General features: G+C 40.5%; 1 protein-coding gene across 2 annotated transcripts in view; it reads right to left on the minus strand.

Moving 5' to 3' along the window:
- The window catches only part of TAF7L (TATA-box binding protein associated factor 7 like), a 56,164-nt gene that overhangs the window by 31,942 nt on the left and 8,664 nt on the right, over positions 1–15,558 (minus strand). For both annotated transcript variants that reach the window (XR_012678920.1, XM_075184677.1), the window contains exons 2-3: positions 5,472–5,516; positions 1,390–1,463 (exon numbers count right to left, since the gene is read on the minus strand). Coding sequence is in view for 1 of the 2 variants with exons in the window: in XM_075184677.1 (XP_075040778.1) it covers positions 1,390–1,463; positions 5,472–5,484 (87 nt within the window). In the remaining variant the exon portion in view is untranslated. The remainder of the gene's footprint in view (positions 1–1,389; positions 1,464–5,471; positions 5,517–15,558) is intronic.

The raw sequence follows: 15,558 nt of genomic DNA on the forward strand, positions 1-15,558 counted from the left end.
CCGTCTCTCTCCTACTCTGTGCTCCTTCAAACGTGCACTCAAAACTCACCTCTTCCTCAAAGCCTACCAACCATCTACTTAACCCCTATCTCCTCCCTTTAGCTCGTCCTCCCTTCTCTCCTCTTGCCTCAACAGGCTCCTCTTGTGCCTGGTCTGTTTACCCTCCCTTAGGATGTAAGCTCGTATGAGCAGGGCCCCCTTCCCTCCCGTCTCCATACCGGTTCTTCCGCTCCGTCTTTACTGCATATGACTGGCCGGAGTTTCTGAAGTATTGGTACTTTTTGTTCATTGTTCTGTATGGTTTCACCCTGTATAGTCTACTGTTAGTACTGTGTGCGGCGCTGCGGATACCTTGTGGCGCCTAACAAATAAATGATAGTAATAATATATATATATATATATATATTTATTCTAAATGACAAAAAGACCATCCTTGCTACAACCGTGTATGAACTCCTTATATTCTCATAAATAGAGTGAATCTATTTCCTCCTGTCGCAACTCCTGTGTGAGATTGCCAATCTCCGAATTTAAATTATAAACAGAGTAAACAGGGTGCGTCCAAAGAGGTCAAATAATTTATTAAATTAAAAGTTCAATATAAAAATGGACAGATCTCATATATATAACATACGATAAATACAACCTTTAAAACATATGTAAAAAGGATAATTGGTATTGCAGTATATAGCATGTTGAGCTCAACAAGTTGCTTTAACACATCTCTATAGATTATTATTAATTAGGTGTCTGGCCAGTACACCATCAGGACGAAACACAGATCTTCTTTGAAAAAGTTAGCCTTTAGCTAGCGAAACGCGTTAGTATTGTTATTCCTTAACATCTGGAAATCGCTTTTGGAAAGAAAGAATACCATCTATTATATCCCCCTCATTATCTCTAAGGAGATCATCTTTGCTACGTGAGGTGTTCAATTCTGTGAAAGGAAAATAACATATGAGATCTGTCCATTTTTATATTGAACTTTTAATTTAATAAATTATATTACCTCTTTGGACGCACCGTTTACGCTGTTTGTGTGTGTATATATATATATATATATATATATATATATATATATATATATATATATATATATATATATATATATATATATATAGTGCATTACATGAAAAAAAGCAAAAACGTTTTTTTCTGCTATCAATATTTGTTACACAGACGTTGTGAGGAGGTACTGGAATAAAGGGAAGTCATTTTTGTGATATGGCAAAGGCTACCACTTCCCAGAAGCACTGTATTTCTTAAACATAAAATATTGATAATAGCGGAGTAGATTTCCTGCACCTTAGAGAAAGTGCCATGCCATACATTTACCTTGTTGCAGTAAGAAGAACGGTTAACAGATCATTATTAACAGGACCAGCTTACCTGAGGAAGTCTCAAAATATACTGACTTTCTAGTTCATGGGGAGCATCATCTTTGCTACGTGAGGTCTTCTGTTCTGTGAAAAGAAAATAACATTAGATGTATTTAGAGTGTAAATGAGAACTAGCAGCAGACTTTGCATTATAAAGTGGTTAAACCACTTTATTAAAATATTTTTTACAGCAGGGCATACAAAATAAAATGCAAGTGTTTGCACGGCGGCCATCTGGATGTCTATTTTGTGAGCTCTGGAAAAACCTCACAATAAAATAAGAAATGTCCCCCAATATATACTTTACAAAAATGTTCTTTTTCTGTCACTGTAGTCCTAATCAAAAGCTTGTAATCTAGGCGTTTTGTTTTTTAAATAAAAAAAACCTTATAAAGAACATGGACTGCTCCATGGGCAGCCAACTAGGACCATTCTCATAAGTCACTTAGCCAATCAATGATGGATGCTCTCTGACTGGTTGACCTTCTGTGACGCATTGTTATTTTGTTTTTTTTTTAATAAACCTTTCAGATGTGAGATAGCTCAAACATCATAAGTTGGAGCTACTACATCTTCCACAAGCCCATTTTATCTTGTGTTCATGTTATTTGCATAGAAAGCAAAAATCAGACCTAATTCCTGCACATGGGGAACTCATTTAACAGGTCTTTAAAAAGGCAGTGATTTGGATGAACCTACAGCTCTTCATATTCAGTTTATGGTAGCAGTATCTTTATACAGGTCCCATTTACTATGTTAAAGGTGGCCACACAATATGGAGATCACTGGATAAAACACTGTGTAGAGTCATCCCTCATTAAAACACTTAAGGCGGCTACCCGCCAGGGTATTCCCCAATGGGCCCAAATGCTTGATAGCCCTGCCCCCTTTGTTGGTGGGGCAGAAATTAATCAAAAGCATTGGTGGTCAGTGGACAGCAACGGGCAGCCAAATCGCTATGCTGCCTGTCGCTGTACGGGGTCCCACAGTGCTGTGTAGCAGACTGTCTGCCTGATGCTGGCCAGACCAACTAAAGGTAATTGAGCAGGGGGAGGGGGGGCTGCCTATACTAAACTATAGGGAGGGGGGGCTGCAATGCTAAATTATAAGGCGGGGGGTTGCACAAAGAAAACTATAGGGAGGGGGAGGGGCTGCCTACGCAAAGCAATAGGGAATTTGCTTGCTGTGACTGGATCACTAATAAATAACTTTGGGTAAAAATGTATTTAAAGCAAATAGCGCAGGGAACTTATTTATGTAATTGCACGTGCACTTATTTTTTAATATTGTGTATATTGTGATATAGGAAATCATTATTTCTGGGACCAGGGTAGAAAATTTGGTTTTCCTGTTGTAACCTTTCAAAAGCAAATACCTTATTTCTGATATATAGCTGATACAATAAGTCTTTGTTTTGAAAGCCTTTTGCATATCTTGGTGCAGGGAAATGCTTTGTTGTACCTGTCTTTGGAAATGCATTCATGTCTAAGGTATATGTTTGATTTCTGATAAGCATTTGTAAGTCTGTTGTGTAGTGTAGAGGATGTGTCCTCATTTAGGCTAATTAAGTCTATTCAATGTGAGTGACCAACACTTGAATGCACAACACTGTTACCTGAGTGCAGGTCGTTAGACAGAAAGGAACTCTAAACAATGGAGACAGAACATCTGAAGGGGGGGATGTGGAAGTTAAATGTTGTTAGATGCAAAACTAGATTACATCCTGAGATCTGCTGGAAATCAAGTTGGAAATTCAATTATTAGAATCAAAATTAGATTAGATCCTGAGATCTGAGGGAATATTCTAGATGGGTTGGAGTCAGGGGCTGGCTTACCTCTGCTAGGAGTTATGTCAGAACTGTATAAATGGTGAGCTGTGTGCACATGTAATGTATCATTCTGATTTTCCATCTGACCTGACCACTGATACCTTTAATCAGTGGAACTGTCCTTGTCAGGACACGTGAACAATAAACATTACTCTGCTTCAAAGACCTGCTTGACAACTTCTTCAATATTGCTGTAATCCTGTGACCTGCTGATTAGATCCTAAATCTAATCTGTTCTCTGGCTGTCTGAGGTTTGGGCCCAAGCTTTTCCAGTACCACCGCTCTGCCTGCTACCCATGTAGCTCTGGTCAGTGTGATAGGCCAGGGAGGAGCCATCCACAGCAACCCGGATCCATAGTAAGAGGTCTGGAGTTACCAGCCCAAGTGTATAAGCACAGGAGTACACTAGCAGCAACAGTTACCCAGAAGGAACGTGGTTCTGAGAGCCATAAAGGAGCTCAGTGGTGGCAGCATTGTAAGCCCCTCCTACTGCGGCAAGGGGGCGCATTTGGGATAATGAAAGGGAATATTTTAATGTTGGGACTGGAGGGAGGCCTAAATATTAAATGTGGGTGCTGTTAATGTAATGCTGGGGATGGTTGGAGTTTTCTAAACTTCAGGTACCATTTTTTTTTTCAACAGGGCCTCCAAGGATCCAAACAAGTAACAACTGATCTAAAGAAACCAGCAGCCACAGGTGAAAGTAACAAGAACAGGTTGGAGTGAGCAACTGTCCTGAATCTGGTGGGGCAGTCCTGAATTTGGGAGACTGTCTTGCTTAGTCAGGATTTGGTCCAACTACAAGGACAGTTGTGAGGTATGTCCTGCTTCACACTGTACTGCTTGTGAAGGTAGAACTGCGTGCACCTAACTGTAGTGCAAACAGTTTTGCCTGTGTATTTGTCTAAAATGATAACTCCCTGTCTTAAGTGCACCAGGCCCCTCTTTGCAGCACTACATGGTATTAGGTGGACCCCAGTCATTGGTTTCCCCGGTGGGTCCTTCATGCCACCAGTCCGACACTGCCCTAGTGTGTGTTTGTCTGGTAGAGATCATTAATAATAATCCTTGGTTCCATTTTCCCTGTTTGTAGATTTAATTTTCTTATTATGGAAACTTTCAATGTATCTCATGGCAGATTAAACTTAAAAGTTGTAAATAAAATTATTAAAAAAATAAATTAAAACATAACAAAAATTAGCAAGCTTAAACAGATTATACATTAGCAATATAAAATGCTACTTAAGACCTCTTTCAGCACAACAAGTAATAATTTACTGTCAAGCTCAATAAACTACTGGTGCTGAAATTTGCTGCAGTACTCTGGTAATTTCTGATATATCAAAAGTGACTAGACAATTGCCTGGTATCAAATTGTTACTGAAAATGTAAAACTAACATAAATCATAGCTTACATAAGAAGTGTGATAATAAGTAGAATCTAGGGGTAAAACTATAACTAACTTTTAGGAGTCTGTATTGGGATCTCAGCAATGAGCTTTTGTGGCAAGTTCATTATAGTCCCGTCTCACACTTGTGGCGTCACCCTAAACCCTACTTGTTATAGTAGTACGGGTTTATGTACTAGCACTGGTATTCAGACTGGGACTTTTACAAAGTTTTTAACTTTTTTTTGAATGCACCATTGAAATGAACGGTGGTCATCTCTCATCTGTGGCCCGTTTTACTCTGTTCTGTTGGTATGCCTGAAGAAATCCAGCCCCAACAAAGGAGGGCCTGATTTGGAGTAGGCTGCAGCAGATTGTTATGACAACCCTGTCTTCTGTCATTACATTGCTTTGGGATGCCGACGCTCAAAGTCAATTGTTATTGCACAGGGATGAATGTGTAAATGGCTCAATGACAAGTGCTGGAGGTGATACAGACATAGGGATCTGCTGTGATAAATAAGACTTAAGGTAATTCCCTAGGTCAAGCTCTGACATATGACAAAGACAGAGCACGCTGTAGAGTTCAAGGGAAACCTGCATATTCTGAGCATATGGTGTTCTTGTGTGTAAGAATTTCTCCTTATGATATAGTAGAAGTGGTTGGATAAAAGAGGGACAACTTGATTGCTGCAGTGTACTGGACTTGTGTAACAATGTGTGAGGAAAAATGTACTTGCTGAATAGTCAATTCTTCCTCTGTGGTGGATACTGTACTTTTTTTTTCCTGTTCCTGAACCGACTCCACGCTGTTTGCATTTAAGTAGAGATTGACATGAAGGAAAAATAAATACATAGGAATAAAAATGCATTACTTATAGATGTCATGTTGATTCCAATGAGGACTTGGCGTGTAGTGTCTGCAAAAAGGAAAGTGAAAGTTAGTTAAACTAGTTGAACACGAACATAATCAATCCAATATACTTGCAGATTATATTTATTCTAAAACAGTTGAATACACTTTTCAAAGAACACTTTTCTATTGTGAAGGTGCATTGATTCATATTACATGCAACATGAGGGCACAGTCTGATTATAAGGCAGATTTTCAAGCACTGTGTCAGGACAACAGGCTGAAGGTGTCAAGAGAAATTTATGATTAACGGAAAAATCTAAAATTACATGTAAAGTATATTTTATTTGTAAATGAAATCAAACAAGGCTAACTCCCAGTTGTTTCAACATACTTATATACATTTTATGATCCTGGCATTGTTACAATATTTTAACTTTGATGCATCATAGAAAAATTAATAATATGGCACTTGTATGTGAACCACTGACAGAGGGTTTAAATCCCCATAACATAATCTGATCACTGAATAATAGGAATTTCACAATGCCTACAGAAAAGGAGAGGTGACATTGAAATTGGTGAAATATATATTCGACATGTGAAAAATAAGTACAACTTTTTTTAAAAGCAGTACAAAATTTCATCAATCGTAAACATAGTAAGTAAAACATAAAAAAAGCCACTGTGAGAAAAAAAAAAAAAGCAAGTACACATATTGCTGATAGGAATATAGCAATGATACATGCAAGCAGGTGCCATTAAGCCAGTCAATCAAGTGCGGTGGAAACAAAAATTCCATCATTGGAATACCTAGCACACAATGTGATATATACTTTATAGCACTGTTATGCTATGAAATTAATGAACAACAACAATGCATGTTATAAGGACAATCTGCGCTAAGCGGGATTAAAAACCATAGGGTGTTGTGGTGACATACTTATATAAATGGAGCGCAGAATGAAAAACATTAAAATTAAGATACAGATCTCACTAAAGTTGAACATATTCTTAATACATGGAAAATAATCACTTTTAATTATTCGAAATCAAAAAAGATCTCAGCATTGATGGCTTATGACACGTTGTTTTTTATTAACAATGCAATAAAAATGACTTCAGGATCAAATCGCAACATTGTGATTGACACAACTAATGAATAGCTTTGGTAAAGTGCATCATAGTATATAATTCAGTTCTAATATGTAGCAAAACTAGTGAAATGTGCAAAGTAATGAAGTCTGTCTAATGACAACAGACTGCAAGGAGTTACATACAGGAAAAAATTTTCTCAATAGGTCATGAGTATATTGCACTGTTAGAGGCATGATACTTTAATGAGATTAATATGTGAATCCATCTGGTTATTATTATTTGTTTATAAGGCACCACAGATTCCATAGCGCCGGATACAGAAACAAGAAACAAACAGATGAGACAATACACATAAATAGCACAGATGAGTGTGAGCAACGCTATGGGGACTCACACAGAGTGCAGCAAAAGACATGATAGGATATATGAGCAGGGCCGGTTTAAGACTCTGTAGGCCCTGGGCTAGGGATACTGTGAGGCCACCCATTTGTCAATCGACGTATGCCCAATCAGATATTACTGGGGGGCATACGTCGCTTGACAAATGTTTATTTTAGTATACCTACTCTGTATTTTCAAAAAGCAAACAAAAAAAAAAAAAAAGAAAAGATATCTATGGATTAAATTACCTTATGTATGTTCAACAATTTGTAGGAGTGCAATAGTTTGAAAACAAAATGGTGGTTTATTAAGGTTAAAACAATGCTAACTAGTGGTGGCATAGGTAAACAATAAATGGTTGTTACAATTATAACCAGTTAGCACTGTTTTAACCTTAATAAATCTCCATGTTTTCAAACTATTGCACTCCTACAAATTGTTGAACATACATAAGGTACATTAATCCATAGATATTGGGGTATATTAGGGAGTGCTGGAATATATTTTACTTACCTACTTGCTGTCTTCTTCCTCTCCAGCTCATCGTTGCAGGCTCTAGCGGCACCTATTTCTTCTTGCCGTCAGCCCGGGCATGGCGCGCCCTGCACTGCTTAGTGTGGTCAGGTCATGCGAGATCACAGTCTCACGTGACCTCCACACTAAGCAGTGCTGGGAGCGTCATACCTGCAGAGACAGCGATCGCCGGCAGCGTGAAACAAAATAAATTTATATACACACACATATACATTACCGTATTTTTCGCTCCATAGGACGCACCTGACCATAAGAAGCACCTAGTTTTTAGAGGAGGAAAACAGGGAAAAAAATATTCTGAACCAAATCTCATACAGTGCTGTCTAGTAATGCAAATAAAAACGGCTATGTACAGATAGGCCACACAATAGAGGAAAAGTGAAGATGTTGATTAATATAAAAGGATATAGTCCAAATAAAAATAATCAAAAAAGAATGTCCAGTAACAAATACCATAAACCAAAACATGAATGTGAATGCTGCTTGCTTATATGGTATTATAGCAATGTTGCCATAATTTGAGGGGGTGACAAACAAAAAGAATTGCTGCTTGCAATCTCAAGTTAACCTGTATGGATCCTCACATAAACATTTCAGTATAATAAAGTCAGTGATCTCAATCCTTAGTGTAAAATGTCCAGATTGTTTACTTTCCACAAATGATGCCAATGTTTCATCCATATATATTGTCATAAACATGTGCTGTCTTCCTCCACAATGTGTCACCGCTATATGCCTCTAATACCTGCTAATGCTATTCCTCCTCCTGATTACACCCGGGACTCCAGTATATCGACACAAGTGTTTTTATTTGATCACTATGCTGGCTTTCTCTGCGTTGTGAGAATCACAATATATCCGTGTTTTTCCAATCTATCACACTTTATTTACTCTCACAAATTTGTTGTGTTTTTATTGTGGTAATACACTATGTGGCGCCCCGTTCCTTTTATCCTTATATATATATATATATATATATATATATATATATATATATATATATATATATATATATATATATATATATATATATATATATACACACATACATATATATACACATTAATATATATATATATATATATATATATATATATATATATATACATACACATACACACACACACACACACACACATATACACACACACATTATATATATATATATATAGGAAACACGGCGCCACATAGTGTATTACCACGATATTAATACGTAATAATGTGAGATAAGATAAGGTGTGATAAATCAGATGCACACTCAAGACTTGTTACAACTCTCCAATGTGAAAGATGGAACCGAAATGGTGATTAGAGATATACACACACGTGACAATACACTGTATCCGATGCCACAAAAAAAAAATCACCAATAACCATATATCTGCGTACCAGATAGTAGAACTAGAAAGGAAATGTTTATGTTGAAATGGTGTCTCCAAGGCTATTCCAGGAAGAATCTGGTCAACTGAATGTGCTGCAAGAGGATCTGAGCCGATGGAGCCTTCAAAAGAAGGTCATCCAAGTAAGGAATTACTGTGACAAACTGGGAGGGGAGAAGGGCCTTGTCACACGCTGCTCATTCGGCTTCCATAGACAAAGACTGAGACACTCACATGTGTCTCATTAACAGACTTCAAACCTCCAAGTTCTGATCTGCGCATGTGCAGACTGATTACCTGTCTACTTATAATTAAGATTCCTATTGGTTCCTGTTTTGGCTCCAGACTTGAAAAGGCACTTCCTCCCTTTCCTCTGGGCCTGTTGATCAAGTTACCTGTCTGGTTAGGTTCCTACCTATTCATTGAGCGCTCACCTGGATCATCAGTGCCTTTGCTGTGTGCTACTCCACGGACTATACAGCTCAAGCTGCACCAGTCTCTGCACCTGCCTCTGCTGTGTGCTACTCCATGGACTATATGTTAGGAACCCCCCTAGCCGATACTGCACAACCCGGAGTCTGCTCTGCCAGTCAGGTGTTCACTGGAGCCCCTAGTGGTGGGTACAGACTTGGCCGCAGACTGACAGAGGGTCGTGAAGTGCGTACCGGCTGGGGAGAACCCAGGAAAGTGGAGTGAGGTCCCGGCACGGGTCAAGGGCCGGCAGCAGACAGCAAATCCAATAAACCAAGCCGAGGTCAAGAGTCACGGGCAAACAGGAAGGTCGGTAAACACGCCAGAGGTCGGGGTCACAAGAAACACAGGCAGGATCCAAATCCAGGCAAGGGGTTATACACGGGCAATCCAAGAGAATATACAACGGACAGGAACAAGGGATAGAGCAGGTCAGCAGACTGGCAACAGGCGCTATAACCGGCAGTGAGGCTGCAGACCTCACTGCCTTAAGTAGTACAGTCATCCAATCAGAGCCTAGCTCTGCAGTTTATAATGACCTTTAATCAGCCCACAAGCTGAAGTAACCATTAGACCATACTGCGCATGTGTGCCCGGCTTTCTGTGCTGCCGTCAAGGTGACGGCCGGGACTCCAGAGACAGGAAGCGAGCCGCAGCGGCTGTGACAGTACCCCCCCCCCCCCCTTGAGGAGGGGTCAAAGAAACCCGACACCCAGGTTTCTTTGGAAATTTCTTGAAGAATTCCTTCAGCTGTTTAGGGGCATGGTATTGTCTTCGCGGCACCGAAGACCGCTCTTCCAAACCTCGATTTTTCCATTGCACCAGGAAATGTACCGGACCCTGTACCTTTTTAGAATCAAGAATGCTTTGAACAACAAATCTTCTAGGTCTGTTCCGACTCTGTCCATATGGACTTGGGACTTGGGTAAAGTACAGGTTTGAGCAGGGAACAATGGAACGTGTTAGGGATTCTCAACGACCCAGGAATTTTTAACCTAAATGCAACAGAATTAATCTGCTTGATGAGAAACGGACCGATGAACTTAGGCTCAGACAGCCTTGCAGGAAGTTGGGCCCTAATATTGCGTGTAGACAGCCACACTTTCTGGCCCACTGTTATGTGCGTATTGTCGCTAACCAATAACGATTGTCGAACCTCGATTTGTGTTTCCAAAGCACAAAGATTTATTCGCAATAAGTGGAATAATATGCTCAAGCGAAGTAATAGTAAATACAGCCGTTACTTATCGCAGGCGCTCTGGATCCAGTGCAGTCATTCAATCCTGAAGTCTGGGGACAAGATGTCTGCACTCTGGATCACAAGCTGCTGCTTATATACATAATCAAATACAGTAATACAATGAAGATGGTATAGCTTGCATCTATTGGTCCGGGTCTCAGGAATGTCCAAGGGGTCGTCAATCATTGGCTGGTTCATCCTAAGGAATCCAAAGGAGGGGGTCATCTCTGCAGGGGGTATGCTCTGCTCTTCCCGCCAGGATTCCTTAGTCTTAAGTAGTTCATAATTCCCCATCATTCATAACTTGCGTATGCACTCTGCAATTCCCTCGCAGAGTGAACCAAACAGTAGGATATGTAATAAGGTTCATTATGATACCACTCATGATGTTATTCCTTTAACCCATTCCGTGTATTTCACTAATATGCATGTAACTCTGATATAACATATAAATACTACTATTTTTCGACATAACTGACTATGTGTTGCAACTACCATTAATGTGTACTATTTTATAAGTATGCGTGTTTGTGCGAATGTATGGTAAAAGACCAATTACTGTTGCTGCCACGTGTAGTGGATGCGTACGCCCTTTCACGCCGTAGCGTGCCCTTGTACGTCATAGCGTACCGTACGCATCTTTTCAGACAAAGACAACCAAGTTTCCTAGACTTTAATTGAAATGACTTTTATCCAATTTGCTGACTTCGACACCACTTTGAAGGAGCAGGTGGTACGGTGCCGGTCCAATTTTTTTTTTGCAGAAAATGAGGCTTGTCTCAATGAGGACTGCACTTTTTTCCAGATAACTTTGAGATCCCTGGCAGTGGAACGAATCTCCGGAACACCAGCGGACTTGAGCGAGTACAAGGAATTAGATCTGGGGTGAAAACCAAAATTGCAGTAAAATGGAGAGGTTTTGGTAGATGAGTGACATGAATTATAAGCAAATTCTGCCCAGGGTAACAAGGAAGACCAGTTATGAAATTCCGACGTGTAGCATCGTAAAAATTGTTCTAAGGACTGGTTAACCCTTTCAGTTTGCCCATTTGACTGAGGGTGGTATGCAGATGATAAACTAATCTTGATTACGAGAAGGGTACAAAAGGATTTCCAGAATTGTGCTATGAACTGGGAACCACGATCGGAAACGACCGTTCCTTAGCCTCAGGGATCAGCGGTATCTGTCAATACCCATTACTCAAGTCAAAAAGGTGGAAATATACTTTGCTCCAGCTAACTCGTCTAACAGCGCGTCAATTTGGGGCAAGGGATAGGCATCAGACCTCGTTCAACCAGCAGTAGTCTACGCAAAACCGCGTTGTCTTGTCCTTCTTGGGAACCAATACAAGGGAGGACGTCCACAGACTATGCGATGGCTGAATCACCCCTAGCTCAAGCATTTCCTGCACCTCCTTGTGTATACTTTCCTTGGCCTCTGGTGAAACCCGATAAGCGGGATGCCTAACTGGCCTATGCTCACCAGTGTCCACATGGTGCATCACCAAGGAAGTCCAACCGGACTTCCTACTGAAATGAGTCACAAAGGGCCACAGCACTGCCTCAAGCTGCTCCCTCTTGTGGGCACTCAACTGCTCATCCCAGCCTACTTCCTCTACACCACCTTCCTCGAGGAGGTCAGGTAGTGGGTCACTTTCTGGTTCCTCAGTCGGTAAGCAACAAACCACTGATACCAATTCCACACGCTCGTGGTATGCCTTCGACATATTTACGTGGTAGGTCTGCTGCCGCCTACTTTCGCTACCAAATGACACCATGTAAGTGATGAAACTCAGGCATTTTGAGACCGTGTACATTCACGCCCAGGCAGCCTGAAGCTTGTTCTGGCGCGTGGACATCAGAACAAGGATCTTCTGCCCTACCTCAAACACTCTGGCACGCGCACCCTGATCATAACAGGTCTTCTGTTTTGCCTGTGCTTCTGCTAGGTTAGCCTGCGGGAGCCCCATGAGATTCTATAATCGATCTCGGAGCGTCAACACATACTTACATCCTGGGTGGGTAGCTCCCCTTCCTAAGACTTCCGGAACAGGTCAAGAGGTCCACGGACTCTGCGCCCATATAGTAGTTCAAATGGGGATAAACCGGTAGACTCCTGCGGCACTCCCGGTAAGCAAACAGGAGGTGGGGCAGGTAGCATTCCCAGTCACCCACCTCCGAAGTTACAAATGCCTGTAGCGTGGGCTTCAGAGTGCCATTGAACCACTCGCACAGTTTAGTCTGGGGATGGTAGGGGGCAGTACGGAGTTGCCGCACTCCGCACTTGGCCCAGAGACACTGGATTAGTTCACTCATAAACTGTGTCCCTTGATCGGTTAGGATCCAGCTAGGGAACCCTACTTTGCTAAATACTCCGAGTAGCGCATTGTGACTCGGTCAATGATAAATAATTTCTGGTATAAATTTGCACACGCACTTATTTTTGATATTGTGTATATTTTGAGATAGGAAATCGTTATTTCTGAGACCAGGGTAGAAAAATTAGTTTTTCTGTTTTAACCTTTCTAAAGCAACTGCCTTATTTCTGATGTATATACCTGATACAATGAGCCTTTGTGGATGGAGGTGCTTTATGAATTGGGATGTGTTTTGTATGGAAGTGTCATTGTTTGGGGTTTGTAATGTTGCTAGTGGAAACCTCCAATTAGGCATATGGGGAGGGAGTCTGATAGCAGAAATTGCTAACTAAGTTTTTTGATAAAGTGACAAAATGCCTGCTCTGGCCAAAGGCCCATCAGGGGGTCGTTACTGTGTGGCCTTTTGTCAGAGTGTTCAAACCTGTCTGGACACTGTAAACAGCATGTGATGCAGAACATCACAGAGTCTCTAAAATTTCATAGATAAGTGTAAATATTGTGGACTTTGCAATGCATGTAAATCCATCGTTGTGTAGACACATTGCTTCCTGATTCTAAAAATAGCCTGTGTCCAAACTGTATAAAAGGCACTGACTTGTATTGAAAAGTCCAAGCCTCAAAAACAGCCAGGAACGGATTCGATTTTGGGTCTAATCTGTAGGTCATAGGATTTTCAGCATGGAAGATATTTTCAAGCAGGACTTTGAAGCAAGTGATGTCTATTTGTAGTCACACTGATTGGAGGTACCGGTGCTAAGGTCAGATGAAATCAGAAGAACAACTTTTAATACAAAACAGTGCTGTTTTTATACACATTTGAGCGCAGCCTCACTGGATAAGCCAGCCCCCTTGAGGTCAGAGTTATTTTTTAGAATCAGGATGCAATTTGTTTATCCAAATATGGATTTACATGCAATTCAAAGCTAAGCATATTTACACTTATCTGTGATATCCTATAACTAGCTGTGATTTCCTGCATCAAATGCTGTTTACAATGTCCAGAAAGGTTTGAACACTCTGGACAAAAGGCCACACAGTAACGACCCCCTGCTGTGCCTTTGACCAGAGCAGACATTTGACACTTCATCACAAAACTTAGTTAGCATTTCCTGCTATCAGACTCCCTTCCCACATATGCCTAATTTGATATTTCCTATAGCAACATTACAAACCCAAACAATGACATTTCCATACAAAACTTATCCCAATGTAACACGATAAGTGCATTTCAAATTATACATTGGTGCCTGCACTTCTGATTAAAATACATTTCTACAATAAATTATTTCCACATGATCCAGTCACACTAATTTTTTCTGAAATCCCTATTTTGTTTACTAAAATCACATCATTTTGCTCTTTTTTTCCCCTACATTATTATTAACCTCAATAACAATAATTTCAAGTCATTTGCAGTCAATTTTGACCATCTCACAGGTCACAATATTATGTTCATACACTTTCGGACAAAGACTGCAGCGACCTGGCTGGATGGCAAGCGAAAGAGCAATGGCACAAACACATGGCAGTTCATAGCACATCTAGGAAACATTGCCACACAGCAGTGGCAGAAAAGAAAAGTGGTGCAAGATGAAATTGTCCTTGGGCCCATCCAAACTCCCTTATGTAAGATATTGAAAAGGACATGTACAGTTTAACAAATCAGGCACTCAAGCGACAAGCAGTGTGTCACGGCTATGGATATTTTGAGGATCCCCAACCTCTACTAAGATGGTAAAAGCAGAGGATGGTGGAGACAGAACCCTCTGGGGTTGATAGTTCAACTTGGGAGAAGCACAAGGAAGGATACGCAGACGATGATATAGTGTTGCAATTAGTATATTGATAGATGATTCAGCAACAGTAGATGACAGATGTAAAATATATATATAAATACAACTCAGTTGGGCTGAGTACACGGCAGTTCATAAAACTATACAATTACAGCAGTACTTCCGATGGTAACCATTAGCAACGGCATGTATTGGCAGAAACAGCTCAACACTGAGATAATGATATAGAACACTTGAAACCTTCAGAACACACTCAGCAGTAAGGGAGAATCACTGACACAGCTGAAAGTCCAATATGAGTAGTAAATAGACTTGGCTGATACAGATAAAGTATGATTCACTTTAGCAGATGGTACAGGTAACATAATGGTTCAAACAGCGGAACAGGAGATGTTAATGCAGTCCAAGAACTTGGGCAATCAGGAAACATGCAATTGAATGTTGCTTAGAAGTACAGCGTGGCAATAATAGTCCAACCGTGCGTAACACTAGGAGTCACATACAATCCCAGTTCACCAAGAGACGAGAGTTCATCATTAAACAGGATACAGCTGATAATACACACAACTTGAATAACGGAACTGGCTACTAGCTCGGCAATTTATATTCTAGTAAACAGTCCAGCAACTAATAATCAGCAGAGTAGTAACATAGCCGTGCCAGACATAGAACCACAGATGACAAGAACCCGATTGTAGTTCAATGAAGAATACAGTCAGACGGGCCGAGAGATAGCTGAGCCAAATAGGAGTGCAGATGTAATAGGCAACTCACGAGACAGTTCGGTGTGCAGATGGAGATCAACGAATAATATCAGCTTGTAAATGATCACGAA

The sequence above is a fragment of the Mixophyes fleayi genome, chromosome 9 (genome assembly GCF_038048845.1).
Source record: "Mixophyes fleayi isolate aMixFle1 chromosome 9, aMixFle1.hap1, whole genome shotgun sequence".
NCBI lineage: Eukaryota > Metazoa > Chordata > Amphibia > Anura > Limnodynastidae > Mixophyes > Mixophyes fleayi.